Here is a 21,029-nt window from a genome sequence, read left to right on the forward strand (position 1 = left end):
ATGGATGGACGGACCTAATGTGTAAGTCAAAGTTAAGAGATGAATCAAACAAAACACCAAGATTTCTGACAACAGGAGCAGGTTTGACAAGTGTACCATCAACAGAAATAGAGAAATTGGATGCCTTAGAAAGTTGGGATTCTGGATCTACCAGTAACAACTTCTGTTTTATTGACATTAAGTTTGAGAAAGTTATTTTCCATCCATAGCTTAAGATCAGTGATGCAGTCAGTGAATGTGCTGAGAGGCGAATCTGTAGGGGAGTCTGTACTAAGATATAACTGTATATCGTCTGCATAACAGTGGAAGTTAAGGCCATGTCTGCATATAATCTGACCCGAAGGAAGGATATAAAGTAGAAAAAGTAATGGCCCAAGGACTGAACCCTGAGGGGCACCGTGCGACACAGGTGAGGTGGAGGATTTTATATCGGCTGAGTGTGACAAACTGTTGCCTATTAGCCCTTCAATGGCTCACATCATATCTTTCTAAGCCAGAGATGTCTACAGCAGAGACACGTGACAGGAGGATTTCATGATTAACGGTGTCAAATGCTGCACTTAAGTCAAGAAGGAAGAGAATATTAAGGGAACCTCAATCTGTAGACCGGAGAAGATCATCGACTACACGGAGAAGAGCTGTCTCAGTGCTGTGCTGTGTATGAAAGCCAGACTGAAAAGGTTCATAGTGTATTATCTAGAAGAAATGCATGGAGTTGTGTAGCAACCTCGCTTTCCATCACCATACCCAAAAAAGGGAGATTAGAGATAGGCCTGTAACTAGAGAGAAAGAGGAAGGATCCAGGTCAGGTTTTTTAAGAATTGGGGTAACTGTAGCAGTTTTGAGGGCAGTAGGGACAGAACCTGAAATGAAACATGGATTTACCAATGAGGCAACAGAAATACTAATTATGGATGAGCATGTCTTAAGCAGAGAAGTGGGGGCAGGATCCAGCAGACAGGAGGAGGAATTAGATTTATTTAATAAGTTCAGAGATGGCAAGAGAGTCAACGGGCGAGAAACAAGTGACTCTTGATGATGGAGATGGCAGATCAGAATGAGTGAGTGATTAAGGTGTATTAAACATAGTTATAACTCTGATTATTTGGTAGAGCCTAGAACAGATATTGTTACTGTCACTCTGTATTTTATATAAGCTAGAAACACTGTGAACCTTTGTTTTACATTTGGAATGACAAAATGTAATGACCAGTTCCTCTTTATTATTTAGCGGGGATCTTAATCCACAGTGATATATTTAAAGTAAAATAATTGTCTTAGGTCTATAATGAACTCTCATGTATGGTTTAATTTCAAATGCACATTGTGTTTGTTTTAGGTGGAAAGTGAATGTGAAATGCAATTTGTGAGCCGTTCACATGTTGGTAATTGTAGCTCGTTAATTTTAGTTCGGCGCCTACTTTTTTAGGTTTTACTGTCTCCTATGGTCTTTGTCAGACCATTTTGTTTTTGGGACTTTCTAAATTATTTATGGCTTTTTCAGCTGAGTGTTTTTGCAATCGTTTTAACCATTTTACACTATGCGTAACACATTTGTTTTCATCAATTAAAAAGTAGATAAAATAACATCTTGCAGCTTCACTTAATTCTTGTCTCCTTTTCTTTTCCACTTTTTAAAATATTAAATCTGCACAATTTCTAATTTGCTCTGTAATCTGGATTTGTCTTTCCTCACATGCTATCTTCAGCCAAGTGATTTAAGGAAACTTCGTAGAAAGGTAAATGGTTCAAAATATTTTAGTGAGATCTGTAGTGAAACATTCTGATGTTGCTGTAAAGAATTTTAAGTTATTTCAATGTCAAGTTAATTTTGCATACAGAATGTATTATATTGTAAATAACCATACACATTTTTTTCCTCCTCTGCAAATAAATCTTGTTTAAAATGCTTATTCTTTGTAAAATTTGTTTGAAACAAATGGTATTGCCAAACAAATTTGCTAGAGGGCCATGCATTTTAAGATCACTATACTTTAGTGCTTCACGTTTTGTATAAAATTTGAGAAATGTGTACATTATTTCACTGAACAAAGAGGAAGATTATAATTATAAAAAAATGTAATATGTTCAATGTAATTACATTACTTCCCCATAAAAATAATACATTTATTATGAGTCACATGAGCAAGTGGAAAATGAATGCTTGCTAAATATGCATTCAATTTTAAGCCACTAAGGAAGACAGTGTTCTAATATCAACTGTCTATAAAAAGTAAACATTTTTATCTTCTTAGTAAAAATGACTACCTTTTTAGATTGTGTTGTAAATTGAACTTTACAGTTTAAATGTAAGCCAGTTGCTGTAGATATCTTTTTATCTAAAAATAATGTTTAAAAACAAAAAAAGAAAAAATCTTTAAACTTGTACACTGTCTCTCTGAATTTCACAACTGCTTGCAGAAAGCAACCACTATGACATAAAAGTGTTGTACTATTTGAGGATTCATCTCTCTAATTTTGGAACTCATACACTTTAAAACTGGCCAATTCTGAGCTGGAGACCATTTGAAATATCCATGTTTCATTGTAAATCAAGTACCTTTTATAGCTGCAGTCACCTTGACAACAAATAAACATGCTTGTTATTAGCCAAGTGTTCACAATTTCAGTGCTTATTACCAAGTAACTTTCACACTACCTAATGAAAATATTGCTTGTAAAAGGGAGAGGCTCCTAACACTGTGAAAGCAATAAACTCTATCTGTAATGCATGGCCCATATCTAAAAACAACAGTAGCTTGTTATTCAAACTAGATTTCTTTTCTTTAGAAGGAGGGTAATAAAATTTACTTATGTCCATTGGAATATTTTTTCATATGCTAAATTATACACTTGAGCTAATGTTCAAAGACAAGATTTGATTAAATTGTGTCTACATCATAAAAAGCAACCATGATCTTTATGTAGCACCTTTTCAAAGTTTACGAAGTATGTTACAGTAAACAGCTTAGCAATCATGATATTAAAATAATATTGCTTCTATTTTTAATAGTCATTAAATTTTGTTTATAAATGCAAGCTGTCCAGTTTTAAGCATTTGTACTTTGATAATGTAACACTTTTGTTATATTTTAAGTATGTTAACTTCACCCAAGTTCTCTTGTTTAAGCAGTCATCACAGGACGACAAAGCAACTATAAAGTGTGAAACGTCACCACCCTCAACGCCCAGGTCCATGCATCTAAACAAAGGAGTGATTCATGCAGCAAGCCATGAAGATATTAGAAGGTAAATGGGGCACACACATGGGCAAAACTCAACAGAGTGCTTTGTATTACATTGAAGATAATATTTAGTTGCATTTTCTTGTCAAACTATCAAAGAGACTTATTCTTAATTGTATTTCTGTTACTGTTACCTTTCAAATAGTCAGTGTCCAGAGGTGTTTAAAACAGTTTGTTTATAAGTCACAGACAGTAACTTTGTATAATGTTAACGTTAACATTATACAAAGTTACTGTCTGTTATACCTGCATTTTTTCACTCTTTAATATTGTTTTTATCAGTATGCTGCTGCTGGAGTATGTGAATTTCCCCTTGGGATTAATTCTATCTCTCTATCTCTCTCTCTATCTTCTTTTGACTGAAAAGATTCACGTAATCTATGAGACTGCAAGATTTTGATTGTTGAAAAAGTGTATTATACTTTTTTCCTTTTTTTTTTTAAGCAAATGAGTATGTAGAATTTAAAGCAGCATTTATTTTTTTCACTTGCAATTAAACTTTACACATTCCTCTTAATATCTTAATCTTGCCTTGTTTATTCATTTAATATTGTACTTTCTGGCACTAATTATTTTGTAAAACAGGAAAGAAAAAATATCTGTACACTATTTATAGAAGGAATAAGAGAATGTTTGACTGCAGTTATTGTCTAAACCCAGACATTTTCTTATGTTTATTCACAGCTCAACAGGTTCCCAAGAAGGTCAGGGTAGCAATCCGAGTAGCAGTAATAGCAGTCAAGATTCTCTCAATAAAGCTTCGAAAAAAAAGAGCATTAAATCCTCTATTGGTCGTCTGTTTGGCAAAAAAGAAAAAGCTCGACCAGGACCACCTGGAAAAGAATCTGCCAGCCAGGGTTAGTTCTTTTTTCATTGTGCACTTTGCTCTTTGAGATGATTAATATTTACTTTGTTCTTATTATGAATACTTTTCTCTAAATGTTTTTAGGGTTTTTTTTAAACCCTTTTGGATTATATGGGCAAATTCAGTCTGAAATCTAAATTTGTTCATATTTTTATAAATTATTAATTATTAGCTTTTCTTTTTATTTTACTAATACATTGGTTTTAAAAGTATATATATTTTTTAAGTTAAGTGTTATGTACAGCATTTAATTCACATTCAATGATGGTTTCTATATTTGACTTGGATAGGCAAGGGAGTATCGAATTTCTATGACCCTGAATAAATTTATTCTAAAAGAATTAAGTAGAGATTAGTTGATATTTGTTTATTCATGTAGCAGGCACTCCAGAAGGAGAGAATTCTCCACCCGATACCTTGGGACTTGGTAAACTGGGAGGACAAGTGGAAAAGAATAGAAAACTTCAAAAAAAGTATGTTGTTTACTCGGTTACATCAAAAAGTATACATTTTTTGCTGTTGTAACAAATTAATTGTTAACACTTTAGGTACTGCAAAAATGCATCTTTCTTATTTACTCTTACGTAACAAGATCTTAACAAAGGCTTCTTTTGGTGTTAATGATGCAATGCATTAATTAGTAAAGTAGTTATTCATATGTCTAATGTGGCCAATTAGAATAACCTCACTTTGGAATAGTCAGAAGTGTCTTAAGTGAGATATATTTCTCTTGGTATTGCATACTTCAATATATGGCCTGTGAATCCTTCATATTCTTAAGTAATTTTACCCGCATATCTAATGCCACAATGCTCAGAGTTGAATTACCAATTTAATGATGCTTTATAAGCATAATTAAAACAAAAAATAACCCATTAACGTCTGGTTACATAAGAGTAAATGAATAATAGAAGCATTTTTGAAGTACATTAACTTAAGTGTTGCAATTAATTTTTTAATGCATGTTATTGCTTTTGAAAAATTATGATTTATGAATGATAATATTGCTGCATGCCAAAAATATTAGCAACTGCTTTAAAAATTTGAACTTAAGATTATTTGTTTTTGGCAGAAAAACAGTTCTGTAGCAATCATTAATTTTGTTACTAAATCTAATTTAACTAATCTAATTTGTTACTTCACAAATTTAAACTCATTTGCTTCTTTTCATTTTAGATATATCTGTTTCATTTATTTATGTCCATTTCCTGCATTACAAATGTTTTTGTATACACTGTGTTAGATTGCTTTTGCAAATTTTATTTTGGTTTTATTTGCTGATATCCCTTTTTTATTTCACTCTCCTTCTATTGTATCGTAGTGCAAATACAGGGTAAGTTAATTTATTCTTTATCTGTAAACTCAATCTACCTAACCTGTTGAGATTTTTGTATTGCTTATTAAATTTAAGCATTTTGGCATGAAGGGTTTTCCCAGCTTGTTAACAATGCTCTACTCTTTCAGCCTTTTGTTATGCCGTCATATAAAATGCTTTCTTCTACCCATTTCTTTCCTGTTCACTTATGTATTTGTAAAACACTTACTGTAAAGCTAAATTAAATGTCCAGTACAAAGTTTCAGTCATCCTTTTCATTTGAGTGTATCATTAAGCCATTTGAGAATTTATTTTTTTTTTAGTTTTCAAACTCCTGCAATAAAAGATTTCAAGCTTTATGTAGTGGCCAGTAACCATATTATGTTAACAGATTTTTCATGCAACTGTTGCTGCATACAGTGGATTTATCTTATAATTGTAGAGTGCATTGAATATTGTACATAGAAAATGGAAAATATTTACAGTGGTAAACAAATTAAATCCCATTCCATTTATATTGTAATTAAAGAGTTTAAACCATTTAGAATTGCCAAAACTATGTGAATTTAGCCACAGGGTTACACTAGGTCTCAAGTTCAGCCATTGGAATCCCATTGTGGCTGAATTGTTTTTATCCTAACCAACTTCTGCTTTCAATTGAACTCCTACCTTAATTAAGTAAACTGTAATTCCCCCCTCCCCCCAATCCCACAGTTTCAGTCTGTTGGTGTCAATCCAGAAATTACTAAACTGCTACAATATAGTGCATTCTTTAAATCTTTTAAGATTTTTTATAATTTTCTCATTCTGCTTTTCCAGGTATTCTAGTTATTTATTTACAGTATTAGTACAATACTGAATGTTACACTAAAGTAGCTGCCACCTTTCTCCACACAATCACATTTTCTTTGGTGTCACCACTGTCATTAATTTTTATCATTTGGATGTTGTTAATGGAGTCAACTTAATAGGAAAAAAAATGTATACAGTAGAACTTCGATTATCTGAATTACAAGGGGGCTCCGCCCCCTGCTCGCTTCGCTCGCCTACCCCCGGCGTTGGGTATCCCGAAATACATTAGTCGAGCTCGTTCGTTTTGGAGCCGTGCCCGCTTTGCCCGCGGCATTTCAGACGCGCGTTGTAGGCGCCTGCGTTCATTGATTTTATCCAGGCGGGCTCGTGTTTGTATATCTGTCAGTCGAGCTCGTTCGTTTTGAACCCGTGCCTGCTTTGCTTCCACGTTCATTTTGAACCCGTGCCTGCTTTGCTTCCGCAGTCACAGACGCGCGTTGTAGGCGCCTGTGTACATTGATCTTATCCAGGTGGGCTCGTGTTTGTATCGTTGAGCTGTATTGTGTTTGAATTTGGTGTAAAGCGTTCAGCGGTTTGTACAATCCCAAGCAGCACATTATTCCTAACTTCACTCCGCAGTAGTGCCACTCACAATATGGCGGTGACGCCTGCACCTTCACTCCGCAGTAGTGCCACTCACAATATGACGATGACGCTTGCGCCTTCCGTACTATGTCGGGTTTCACTATGCTGTGTAGGCGCCTTTGCCTTTCGTACTTTCCTGCGCCTTCCGTACTATCTTTGTGGACCTGTGGGGCCTCCGTAGCCTCTTCCATTTGAATCTGGGCTGCAGCGCAGAATCCTCTTTTTTTGTGTGGCCGTGTCGGTAGTCGTTAGCTATGGGCGCGTTGTTGCTTCATTTCTCATTCACGTCAGTTGAGCTCTTTCGTTTTTGGGCCGTGACTCCTTCGTGCGCGGTGGATACGACTTCGCTTGCAGTGTATGAGACGTGCGCTGTACGCACCTGCGCAGTACGTCTCATGGTTCCATCGCCGTGTACCTGCGTCCATGCCATCCGGTTTACCATTCTCGGTTAGTAATATGGATCTGCATTATCTGAGGTTTTGCATTAACCGAAGTGAACCTGTAAGTGTAGTAAGCTACTATTCCTATTGATAAAAGCTTTGCCATGACGCTTTCTTATGTACCAAGCAGGTAAATACTATTCTTTTAACCTTGACTGTGCCGAATGAGTAGTTGAGCAGCTTTTGACTGTTTCATTGTGGGTATGACTAATTCAGCCCTACCCGGCTGCACCCCTCAGCTGTTGTGAGTGTGTATTCAGTGTTGACCATGTACACACGTACACTGTTCTGTTCTTAATATTTTTGTGTTTGTGCTATAGTGAGAATTGCACAGAAAGTCCACACAAGATTTGTCATAAAGATGGTACGAGTATCATTGAAACAACACTGAAACCGCTATACCTGCCAACATTTTGATACTGCGACAACTGCGGAACATTGCAGCAAAGAAGGGTGGAACATTAAATTCACAAAGTTATGGAAAGGGACATATGAGTTTAGCCATATAAGTTGGCTAAATCTTTTTTATATCCCTGATCTTATATACACAATTTTCCATTTTATCCTAGTTTTCACTTATCCAAGTTAGCATCAGTCCATATAACCACAGATAATCAGGGTTCTGGATGTTTTTGTGTGAATGTGTGTCTATTTAAATAAAAATAAAAAAGATAACCTGACTTTCCAAAGTTATTCATATTTTGAAGGATTTGAAAGATATCGTACTAACTTGAAGTTTTAAACAAATAGGTTAGTTTTGCTTTCTCAGTTCTCACTTGATAGGTGTAATTCAATGTAGTGATTTAAACTGATCATAATACCTGTTACAAGATTTAGGTCCTTTTCCCAAAAAGGATATTGATATACCTCAATATTTTAACTTCCTTACAGAAACACTTTTTGTCTTATGTGTGAAGGTATTTCAGTGTATCTAAATACATGTACTCAAACTTTTCTTAAACTTTTTTTATTTCCACAAAAATACATAATTTGTCATAAAATGTCTTTAACAGCATTTGTGTAATGTATTGAAACCATGAGATAAAATAGAGATTTCCATATTGGATTGGTCGAGGACCGGGTTAACAATGGCCGCCATCAGTACTGTTAGTCAACTGGGTGCTGGGAGAAATTGGGCTACTGTTTGGCTGAAGGAGAACAGGAGGAAGGGCAGGAGAGTGGAAGTGATGATAGGAACTTTAAATGGTGGCAGTATGCACAATGAGAGAAGCAACAAGCCATGGAATTAAAGAATGGGTTTAATTAACAAGAATCAACTCCTAATTAAGCAACTAGTTAGAGTGAGATTTGTTGGAGTTTGAGACGCTAACTTAGTTGATCTTTTGTTGGCTCACTCACTCCACGTTTCATTTCTGTTTGTGTGCCATTTAAGAAATGAAATGAAGTAATTTAGTGGAAAAAACCTTAAACAAGTCAATTAAAAGGAAAGGATTTAATTAACAAGAAAATCTGGTCACCAATTAAGAAAAAGGTTAGCATGAAAACCTGCAGCCGGAGACCACTGTACTAGACTGTGTCTGGTGTTGCTTTCCTTGTATTCCTGAGGTAGCTATCCTGTTGATTTGAGAACTTTTACTGTAGTTATCTTTGTAATGTGGAGTACAACAATCGTACAGCAGAAATTGGTCTGTATGTGCCTTAATTTATACTCCATTTAACTTAACATGCCATCACTATTATGTTTAATGATGATTGTTTTACGTAATTGATGAGTTATGCTCAGTATTAAGGAAAGCAGTTCTTTTTTTCTTTATTTTGATTATTTTTGATTGAGAATATTTAACACATGGTTTTATAAGTGAAAGACTCTAAAGAATGTGTGCACACTCTAGAAGTATGCAAAATAACCATTGCGCTTTATGTAATTTACACTGCAAATCTTGCTGCTAAAATAACATTTTTTCATTTTATCAGTATACTGGTAATAGCTAGTTAAACATTTTAGTAAACCATTACTGTAATTTGCATTGTATGAGGTACATATTGATTGAATGTATGATTTCTCTTTAAATGTTGTTGCTTATGAGATGTTTTCTCTAATATATAAAGCAGAATGTGTGTTTGTCCAGTAAGCTTCAACTGTGTGGATTTGCTGTCTCCACCACATTTGCACAGATTCCCATATTTGTACAAGGGAAGACAATTTTGCTCTAAAATTTAGTCAGGCGCCCACCCTGGGCAACACCATGGACCATTATACAGTTTGTTTATTTATTTATTTATTTTTTGGGAAATTTCACCTTTTTCGTTCACTTGAAAATACCTAAATGCAAACAATTTAAACCCTTTCAGCTTGACACCATATAAAAGGCTATTAAGTTTACAGTGCCACACAAAACAATGTAAAAAAAAAAAAAAAAAAATCCAAGAGAGATTAATTTCTATAGACTTTGTATTCTTGCATATTAATGCAGTTTTAGCATTAAATCAATGTTATGTTTTTAAACTGTTTCTTATTCTTGGTGCTGGTGTTTCTAGTTGGTGCTCTTATGCAAAGCTGTCACTTTACTCATATATACTAACCCTGAAGCTATGGAAGAAAGTTGTTTGTCTCAAATGTTAAGATGCTTAATATTTTACAAAAGATATAAACAATTAACGAGTATGTCCTTGTACTACTACCTTTCCCAGTGTTCCTTATACTTTTTTCATTGCTCTTTTTGAGTTATTAGAAGCTCCATCACTGCAACATTGCATTGTTTTGTGTGTGTATGTATGTATATGTACTGTATGTGTGTGTGTGTGTGTGTGCGTGTGTGTATATATACATATATATTATGTAATTGTGCATATGTATATATTAAATGTATTTAATTTTATTCATTTTATAGACATGAACTGCTTGAAGAAGCTCGTAGGCAAGGCTTACCATTTGCGCAGTGGGATGGCCCCACAGTAGTGGTGTGGCTAGAGGTAAATATCAATAAGCTGTTTTCTTATTTAAATAATATTTTGCTTATTTTAACTCTTGTCTATTTAGAATACAGTAGTATAATATGGAACCTTTTAAGTTCCATAAAATCTCTGAGGTTAGTAATTTACACTGAATATTCAAACAAATTGGAATGGAATATCAGGAATATATCGGTATTCTGTGTTTTATTGAGACAGGCTGACATGAAAAGTTTGGCCTGAATCACTCCTTTGATGAGGAACAACACATTAGGGTTGTTTTTGAAGTTAACAGTGAGAAATCTTATTGAAAAGGACCAAGGAATAATCAGAAATGGTATGGAAGGAATATAAACCACTGAAGGGTCCACAGTCAGGGATAATGGACTAAGTCACAGTTATTATCTTAAATAAATAGAATAACGGCTACAACACTTTTTGTAAAGCAAAATAGAAATTAAACTAAATGCTGAGTGAAAAACTAAAACTAAACAGAAATTAAACCAAATACTATTACAGTTAAAATAGATGAAAATCTGAATGTGTTGTTTGTTTTTTTATTTAAAAAAAGATGGCGCACTGAACATTTTTTTTTTTTTTATTTATTTATTTTTAAAGTTTCAGTGCTTAACATCTTGCTGAGGTGCTCAACCAAGAAACTAAGGAAACTCTTTTCCTCTTGTCAATGTCCCTCCCAATGTGTTTATAGAATAAAAAAGGAGGAATGATGTAATGGCTCTCCTTGTGGAAATCAGTTATTTTATCTATTAAATTGGAAACTCTATAAACCCATAGGTGAATTCTTTGAAAACTGACATTGTATTGACTCAGCCAATACAATGTTCAGCTTTCACATAAGTTATTGATGCACAGTTTGTCAGTGAGATTTGCTTTGTTGTGTTTAACAAACCAAAGTATTTCAGCAAATAACCCTGATTTAATGAAATAACCTGTAACGTGGTCTAAATCAATTCATTGCATCACACAGTAGTCATAAAGAGACAGCATATTAGGATAAACTAGATCCATCTACAAGCTGACATAATTTCTGACAATTAGAATATTCTTTAAAAAAAAAAAAAAAAAAGTAATGAATTTTCATTTGCAAACAGTAACTTGTCTAAAGAGTACCAAGGGAGAGCTCTGCGTGAACACACAAGATTAAAAATTCTCAGCCATTACTACAAGGGGTCATTGATATATTAATAAATGTATTTTTGGATGGAGTATTCCTTTAACTAGTAAAAGTAGTATAGAAATTTTAAGTAATGCTGAGACCTGTACAAGCTCAGATTCGCAGTATAAGTACATGGTGAAATCCACATCTGAACAAGCTCAAGTATGATAACCAGAATGAATCCTAGTATCACTAGTATTGCTTTCGATGAGCAGGCATTTTAGATGGCAATGTAACAGAAGAGCCCTCAACCTTTTATCCAGAATAGAAGAATATTACTAGTAGCTCATAGTGATTACCAAGCTTTACTTTTTCAGTAAAGACTAAGCCAAGCAAAATGACACCTTTTATTGCCTGAAGGGGCCTGAGTTGCCTCGAAAGCTTACATATTGTAATCTTTTTAGTTAGCCAATAAAAGGTGTCATTTTGCTTGGCTTTTCTCTATATTCATAATGGCTAACACGGTACAACACCCTAGTACTACAGTAAAGACTAACAGAGTGATTAGTAGCTCTAGTTCTATTTAGATTTGAATGCTGAGACTCATTTTATGGATGCCTAAGACCACTGGATAGAACATCGGTATTAAGGCGGCAGCTAGCCAAAATATATAAACTGAGATAACATCTAATAAACTTTGGGTGGTTATATTATAGTATGTAGTTTGCATTTGTTTAATAAATCCTGCTAACATAATAATTATTGTATTCATGTTGCTAATCTTTGAGAGTGTAAAATATTATATGCAATGTAACAAACATATGCAAAAAAAATTTCTTTTTCTAGCTCTGGGTTGGAATGCCAGCCTGGTATGTGGCAGCTTGCAGAGCCAATGTCAAAAGTGGTGCTATAATGTCAGCGTTGTCTGATACAGAAATACAACGTGAAATTGGAATTAGCAATCCCCTTCACAGGTTAAAACTGCGTCTTGCAATTCAAGAGATCATGTCTTTAACTAGTCCCTCAGCTCCTCCAACATCAAGAACGGTAAGATTAACCTGTTCAGAATTGAATAATAAACATTATTTTTTTTTTTTTATTGCTTCAGTTTGCAGATAATGTCAGGCCTGGGCCTATATTATAATACTGACATCACATTCATGTGTCTCCTTTCATTTATTTGTAATGATTTATGTGATTTAAGTGGTTTCTTTTGCTTTTAATCAAAATTTAAAAACTGAGAGATTAACTTTGGAATAAATTCTGAGAAAAAAAGATTTGTGTGCAAACAAAATAAATGAATATCATATAAATATAGGGTCTATTGATGTCTTTTTATAGGTTAAAAATTTTATTACTCGTGTATATTTCTGTTTAAATACAGTACTGCATTTATTTCTCACAGTAAGAAATCCAGGGTTCACTTCCCACCTCCTCCCTGTGTGGAGTTTACATGTTCTTCCCTTGTCTGCTTTGGTTTCTTCTAGGTCAGGGGTCTCCAACACGACGTTCGCAAGCTACCAGTAGCTCACAACCCCTTTCCTATTAGCTCGCCAAAGGGTTGATGAATCCTCCATAAATTTGAAAACTTGATTAGTCAAATTAGGGGTGGGTGATAGTTCCAAAAAATCATATCACGATGAACAGTCTGAATTGCAATCTGTCTTTTCAATGTGGCATACACTTAAGAGATATATCCAGACTCAAACTCATCAAGACCTAAGTAACACTTTATTTTAAATATCAAACAGAGTTGAATTCAATTGTTCTCTCGTTTACTAGCTAAGTGGAGTTAAGGAACACACCCCGAAGCTGGCTAGGGAGTGAGGCCGGCCCCTCCCCTCGGCCCAGCTGTGTGTTTCTCGGATTCGCACAAATTAATCAGTGCGGCAAGCGAACTATGATACATAGCGAAATGAGAGAAGTCGCAAAATCGACCGGAATATTCAAGCAAATTATAGAAAAAAACCCAATCTAAATCCGTTAAGTAGTTCTCTCGTGAAAAGCAGACACATTGGATTTTATATATTTATATATTAGTAAACCTTCAAAATAATGTGCAGTTAAAGTCTCAACAGCATTCTCAGCATTTCTGTAGCTTAGTAGAGCCAGATAACTATAACAATCTTCACCAAGCAGTTCTGAAAATCTGTGCTTTGTTTGGGTCTACATACCTCTGTGAGTCTGCCTTTTCTAACATGAATGTCATGAAATCAAAGTTCAGAACAAGACTGAGAGATGAACATTTAAATGACTCCATAAGAGTGAACCTAAGTGGCTACACTCCACCATACGCCTGCCTCTCTTGTTGACTCCATTCAGTGCCAGTCATCTGACTAACTAAAAAACACATCAGACATGCAACTGGACATGTAACAAAATGACAAATGAATAAGTAATATCGGTGTATTTGGAATCGCATTGTTTTGTTTTGACAGCATTCATGTTTTAATTCAGTAGTCTGAGATACACTAGAAAATGCATACAGACATACAAAATGCACTTGCAGGTGAACTAAATATTTTTTGTGATGTTTTAATGCAAAATGTCAGTTGTGGACACCAACATTTTGTAAACGTTCAGGCAAAACAAGCTTATTCAGTTTGTTTGGGTTGAAATAAGCTATGAGAATAAACGTTAGAAAACATGAGTTAATCTCGGCCATTTTCATTTTGTAAAAGTAGCTCGGTGGTGGGGGGTGAGAGAGGGTTGGAGACCCCTGCTTGTGGTGCTCTGGTTTCCTCCCACTATACAGACATGAAGGTTAGGTGGATTGGGGATGCTAAATTGACTCTGGTGTGTATGAGGTGTGTGAATGTGTTCCCCTGTGGTGAACTGGTGCCCTGTCCAGGGCATTTTTCCTGTCATGTGTCCTCTATTTTCTGGGAGAGGCTTCAGTCCACTGCAACCCTTCTCAGGATTTGCCGAGCTAAGAAAATGTTATAGTATTTAACATTAAAGAACAGTTGCATCAGTTTGTGATTGTGCCAGATTCTAAAATGATTAAAACATTTTAGAGTAGAAATTATAAAATTGTGTGTTTTTAATGGAATTTCTTTAAAACAAGCTCTTCAGTGAAGACACAAGAACGAAATGAAAGCTGTTTAGTAGGTGAAGATAAATTACCTACAGATAATTGGCATTTTTTTAAATGTATAATTTTGTTTAATTCATTGTAATGTAATGAAAATAACAGTAAAGCCTAAGTTTCATTTGACATACCACTGTAAATTTTTGTGAGGTGTCCAATGTGTAGAACAGACTATTAAAAACCAGTGGAATAGAGGTATATAGTATCTCTTGTTTATGTTCATCTCTTACTAAATATTTTCTGCATCTTTATATTAACAAACACTGCCCTCTATTGGATGAATAATTCAAAAATTTTTGATGAAAAATATTGAATACATTTTTTTGCAGAACAATGCATGATACAGAAGACACATTTACTTCTGGGTTAATATGTCTGCTAAGCTAACAATGACACACTTGGCCTACACCTTGCCTGTTTGCAGTGCTGTGGGCAATTCTAGCTTATTTGCAAGGATCTTACCCCTAGTTCTTCTTACCTCACAAACTTGTGGTTAATGTCTTTTATAAAAAGCATTTTATTGTAGGACAGTGGAGTTTTCATTTGCTGCTATTCCTTATTATTTTCTTATTTTCTTTATTATTTGAATGATTTAATAAAATACAGTATGATTATATAATTACATTGGTTCATTGGTTACATCCTCAGGAGCATAGCTTTGATGCATGTTCCCTCACCAATGTCTTTTTATGTAATATTTATTATATGGGGTTGGGGACTTTCTGTGGTTGTCCCAGCTGCTTTCCAATTCCCAAAAGGCATGTTTAGATTGACTGTACTTTTAATGCCTGCTTGGTTTCAGTGAGCATGGGTGTGTGCCTAAAGAACAGTAGACTGTAATTGATTGGCCCCTCTTTTCAGCTGATCCTTGCTTCATGGTTTAGCCTTGCTGGGAAATATCCCAATTGTCAGTTACACTGTACCTGTGAGAGCACTGTTTACTAGCACCATATCAGGACCAAACTACCTAATATGTTCATAGCAGGAGATGATCCTTAGATCTGAGTGTTGTCAGATCTAGGCCTATTTAATATGTGCTGGAACAAATTAAGCTGAATATTCCGGACAGTCTTAATCACCTCTAGTTTGCACATCATCATAACTAATCCACAGGGGATATCCTCTCTCTTGCACTTCATACCACCCTGATACATAGGATATATCTCTTACACATCTCCACATTTAACACTGTTGTACCATCAAAGCTGACTACCAAACTGTGGTGTTATGGGTCCACAGCTCCTTTAGCAAAGGCCAGTTCGTTTTTAAATGAATAATCACCACGCTCGCGGCCTAGTGAGGAGGAGTGGTGGCTGTAGCGTCTCAGGGTAATCTGTGGTGTGGGCGTTTCTCACCTAAGTGCACAGGTGAGAGACTGCCCACATCTGTGATTGTTCCTGTGGCTAATGGGCTGCAGCTGCTATATCCTCTCTGCATATATAGAGAAGCCTGAGACGGTTAGGGAAAAAAAGAAAAAGGAAAGAGAACGGGAGGTGGCGAAAGAAAGCAGGAAGCAAGCAAGCAATAGAGAGAGAGAGCGTCCGCTGGTGCGAGTGAGTGAGCGAGCGAAAGCAGGCTCGCGGCAGCTGAGCAGACAGCCTGAGGTTAGGCCAACACCCAGGGCATAGTAGTGGTTGTCACTCCCACAGAGTTTGTTACGGGAAGGACGGGAGTGACCGGGAGACGAGTGACTCTCCGCATGATGCCGTGGATGGCAGCGGCAGACTGGACATGGGATATGGTGTCCTCCACGTGAGAGCCTTGGCCGTGGGAGGAAGTCCCAAGTCGTTGTCTGGAGGAGCCGACCGGAGCCAAGGATCAGTGAAGCAAGTCTGACAACAGTAGCAGGAGGAGTAGGCAGAAGGTCAGCTGAAATGAGAGCGTCTCACCTGTTGAGTAGCCCAGACAGAAGTAGCAGGGGAGCCGCCAGAGTAACAAAGGACACCGGGCTTAGTGATTTTAATAGATTGCTTCCTGTGACATTTTACCTCGTTGTTTTTAGAGGATTTTTCTATTTGTTGGTTTTTAACCTCCACACATTCATTTTAATGGATTATTTATTTAATGAAGACTGTTGAATGCACTGCACTTGATTTGGACACTGTTTTTGATATCTTTTAATAAAAGCACTTTGCACTTTGTAACACCATCCCCTTGCTCATTGTTATTGCCTCACTGTCTAGCTCATCGGTGACATTACTGACGGTGTAGGGTTCAAGGGCTCCCTAACAGCCGATGGGAGCACGGAGCTGAACCCACATCGTCACACAAACTCCTCAGTTTCAGGCTTAGCTCGGCCTTCTGCCACTGCATTTTGGACTTCCTAAAGAATAAACCACAGCATCTACAGACTGGCAGCATCGCATCCTACATGCAGACTCTGAATACAGGCATTCCAAAGGGTAATGTGCTAAGCCAAACACTGCTCCAACTTCATCATTCAATTTGCTGATGACACTATACTCCTAGGCCTGATCACCAACAGAGATAATGCAGCTTACAGAGGTGAGAACTACCTACTAACTCTATGGTGCCAGGAAAATAATCTCATCCATAATGTCAGAAAAACCAAGGAGATGGCCATAGACTTAAGAAAACACAAGGCAGACCACATTTTCTCCTACATCAGAGGAGATGCTATTGAAAGAATGAGCAGCTGTAGCTACAATATGTCTTTCAGCCTGAAGTCACATCTCAGCATAAGAGCCAAGAGGACCAATGCTAGAGAGCTGGTTTGACTTTCAGAGAAGTGAAAGGAACAACTAGGAATGGTGGAGCAATGATATTAGACTTGTAGGGTTAATGCAGCACTAGTTTGAAAGGAGGATGTGTGCCTAATGGCATAGATATAAATCTGGTAAGGGACTCCCAGCCCTCACCATTCTTAATTTTTCTGGCAAGTATGGTGTAGCACTTGAGATTTTCTTGTTTTGTAATCTATCCAGTAGCAGTACTGTATGTATACGAAAGAGTGTTGGATTTTTATAATACTTGAACTATGCGTACAAAGTAAACAGTGGCTGAATACAGAATCGATAGTTCTTGACTCCCAAGGGAATGGGTCAGCTTAGTAGTTCCAAACAGGGCAAATAGGCTTCCTGATTCCAAAGTGAGTGCTTACCATTCTGAAATGAAAGACATTGAAGAGATACATGCAGCTACTTTTTAAGGAATGATCTAGCATATTCTGTATGGATCAGAATCTTTTTTTCCTAGTACAGGTCAGTGATTTCCAATAGGTGTACGTCTGTGTTTTGCAGAGTAAGAGTTTAGCTGCTCTTAAAAACTTAAATGTTCTTTTTTTAAGCACCTTTTTGGTTTGGAATGAGCCTGTAAAGAGAGGTTGCCTTCATTTTGATTAACATCCTTTTGTTAAAAGTGAAACTCTGAAAAGCAAGCTCCCAAATATAGGTTTCCCTATATAATAGTTTAGTCACTCAATGGCGCATCCTATGTAGGTGTAGGTGGAGAGGTGGCAGCCTGGTTTTCTTCAACTCTGTCATCCTGTTCTTTTCTACAGAGAAATTACCACCAAAAGCCTAACAAACTGTTTTAGTCTTACAATGGTAACCTTTTTGAAGATATGGAAAATATGCTTAGGCACAAACTAAATACGCATGGTGTCTGTGCCAGCGAGGTATGGACGGATCATCTAGTCACAGAAGTTCTGTTTTTTCAGTATATGGACTCTCACTGGCTGAGTGTTTTACAAATTAAAATGTTATGCTCCAAGTATTAGTTAAATATTGAAGTGGAGTCAATATGTTGGTAAGATGAATAAAGATATCGAACTTCCTGATAAAGCAAGTAAGACTTTTATGACAATAAGGTTAGAACCTTAGAAAATAATACATGAAAAGGCCATTTTGCCCAACAAAGTTCAATAATCCTATTCACCTAAATTCAGTGTGAATAGGATTATTTTCTAAATGAAATTTCACATTAATGTTTCTCTTTCATAATCCATTAACCACCAACATACGAATGTAAGACTTTTATTTTGAGTGTAATTCATTATGGTGGGTGCAGCCTTCTTAACATATTTTTACTGCTTCATGCAGCAATATTTATGGGGTCCTCATAATAAGAAATTCCCTCATAATGTCATCTTTGAGCGATAGTGAAATATTTTCAACAGAGGAGACTGTTAGAAAGTTTCAAACCTCCAAACTGAGTGCATTGGTTTAAATGTGGTAGAAATTGGAACCCAGTTGTGATACTGTAATGATTACTTGGTATTATTGGAAGTCATGTATGTTTCTGCTGATGCGTGACAATGGGTTTAATAGGTTTTTCATAGCCTCGTGATCACTGCCTGCCAGTCATGATCATTCTTTTAGCATGATGTGTATGGTTTGTGTACAGTTTGATTACCATTTAAAAATTCCTGTGTGGCAATTTTACTTTTTTTATCAGATAAAGAATCAGAATTATCATAGCAACATACAGTCATATGAAAAAGTTTGGGAACCTCTCTCTGCCTGTATCATAATTGACTCTACTTTCAACAAAAAAGATAACATTAGGAACATCTGAGTACTGGGGTGTTTTACGAACAAAGATTTTTAGTGAAGCAGTATTTAGTTGTATGAAATTAAATCAAATGTGAAAAACTGGCTGTACAAAAATTTGGGTCCCCTTGTAATTGTGCTGATTTGAATGCATGTAACTGCTCAGTGCTGATTACTTGCAACACCAAATTGGTTGGATTAGTTCATTAAGCCTTGAACTTCATAGACAGGTGTGTCCAATCATGAGAAAAAGTATTTAAGGTGGTCAGTTGCAAGTTATGCTTCCCTTTGACTCTCCTCTGAAGAGCGACAGCATGGGATCCTCAAAGCAACTCTCAAAAGATCTGAAAACAAAGATTGTTCAGTATCATGATTTAGGGAAAGGCTACAAAAAGCTATCTCAGAGGTTTAAACTGTCAGTTTCAACTGTAAGGAATTTAATCAGGAAATGGAAGGCCACAGGCACAGTTGCTGTTAAACTCTGGTCTGGCAGGCCAAGAAAAATACAGGAGCGGCATATACACAGGATTGTGAGAATGGTTACAGACAACCCACAGATCACCTCCAAAGACCTGCAAGAACATCTTGCTGCAGATGGTGTATCTGTACATCGTTCTACAATTCAGAGCAATTTGCACAAAGAACATCTGTATGGCAGGGTGATGAGAAAGAAGCCCTTTCTGCACTCACGCCACAAACAGTCGCTTGTTGTATGCAAATGCTCATTTAGACAAGCCAGATTCATTTTGGAACAAAGTGCTTTGGACTGATGAGACAAAAATTGAGTTATTTGGTCATAACAAAAAGCACTTTGCATGGTGGAAGAAGAACACTGCATTCCAAGAAAAACACCTACTGTCAAATTTGGTGGAGGTTCCATCATGCTGTTGGGCTGTGTGGCTAGTTCAGGGACTGGGGCCCTCGTTAAAGTCGAGAGTTGGATGAATTCAACCCAGTATCAACAGATTTTTCAGGATAATGTTCAAGCATCACTCACAACGTTGAAGTTACACAGGGGCTGGATATTCCAACAAGACAATGACCGAAAACACAGTTCGAAATCTACAAAGACATTCATGCAGAGGAAGAAGTACAATGTTCTGGAATGGCCGTCACAGTCCCCTGACTGTTATATTTGCAAAACTAGGCTCAACTAAGTATTGATGTAATATCTCTGTTGGGGTGCCCAAATTTGTGCGCCTGTCTTATTTTATGAGGCATGGTGTCACTGCTGAAATACTACTGTTTCCATAAGGCAAGTCATATATTAAAAGGAAGTTGCTACTTTGAAAGCTCAGCCAATGATTAACCAAAATCCAAAGAATTTAGAGGGGTTCCCAAACTTTTTCATATGACTGTATGCAACTGTCATGATAAGTAGTATACATCTGCCTTCTTTGAGTGGAATCCCACCTACTGATACGTAATGAGTCTCTTAGTAACAAACATCTCACTTCAAAAAAGCTTTTTTTCAGCTCCTTTTTTTCAAACCACTATTTTTATTGTTTAGAGCATAGATTTTTCAGTTGGGTACTTGCATGAGTTTGATTTCTAGGTGATTGTGTGATGTTAGAGATCTTTTTAAGGAGACTTCAGGAAGTAGAAAGAATAACATGGTCCCATGTAATGTCACTACTCAAAAACTTTTCCCCCCTTTGTGTAACATGTTTTTATTTATGCATAATGCTTCAGTTTGTGTAGGTAAGTGTAGTTGTCATCTTTATTGCCTGCAGTACAGTAATGAGACATTCTTATATGTCTGGCATATGTGACTTTGTTTAAACCTTTTGAACTACCCCATCAAGTATATGTAGTTTTATCTGCTTAGTATTACTATATTGTGTTATTTATATTGTATGTTTATGTGCTTAATATTCTTACTACAGTTGACTGAAATATTATGGAAATTATTTGATTAATTGGTATCAAAATTTAAGTTTACATCAAGTTTTGTTTTTGTTTTGTTGTAGAAAAATAGTGCTTGTAACAGAAAAAGTACGCACGTTTTTTCTGTCCAATTATAAAGTCGTATCTTGTATGCAGAGGCACTTGGGTGAATTATAATAACCCACTTGGTAAAATACAGTATGTATCT

The 21,029-nt window shown here is 36.1% G+C and overlaps 1 protein-coding gene across 16 annotated transcripts in view; it reads left to right on the forward strand.

Moving 5' to 3' along the window:
* LOC114645898 (liprin-alpha-1-like) overlaps positions 1 to 21,029 on the forward strand; it is a 177,950-nt gene that overhangs the window by 138,044 nt on the left and 18,877 nt on the right. For 7 of the 16 annotated variants that reach the window (XM_028793808.2, XM_051922091.1, XM_051922097.1 and 4 more), the window contains 6 exons: positions 3,134 to 3,249; positions 3,930 to 4,102; positions 4,490 to 4,583; positions 5,432 to 5,443; positions 10,155 to 10,236; positions 12,179 to 12,379. In XM_028793808.2, the coding sequence (XP_028649641.2) occupies positions 3,134 to 3,249; positions 3,930 to 4,102; positions 4,490 to 4,583; positions 5,432 to 5,443; positions 10,155 to 10,236; positions 12,179 to 12,379 (678 nt within the window). Of the gene's footprint in view, positions 1 to 1,709; positions 1,740 to 3,133; positions 3,250 to 3,929; positions 4,103 to 4,489; positions 4,584 to 5,431; positions 5,444 to 10,154; positions 10,237 to 12,178; positions 12,380 to 21,029 lie in introns of all 16 variants that reach the window. The other 9 variants (XM_051922098.1, XM_051922093.1, XM_028793804.2 and 6 more) reach the window with 3 other exon arrangements.

The sequence above is a fragment of the Erpetoichthys calabaricus genome, chromosome 2 (genome assembly GCF_900747795.2).
Source record: "Erpetoichthys calabaricus chromosome 2, fErpCal1.3, whole genome shotgun sequence".
NCBI lineage: Eukaryota > Metazoa > Chordata > Cladistia > Polypteriformes > Polypteridae > Erpetoichthys > Erpetoichthys calabaricus.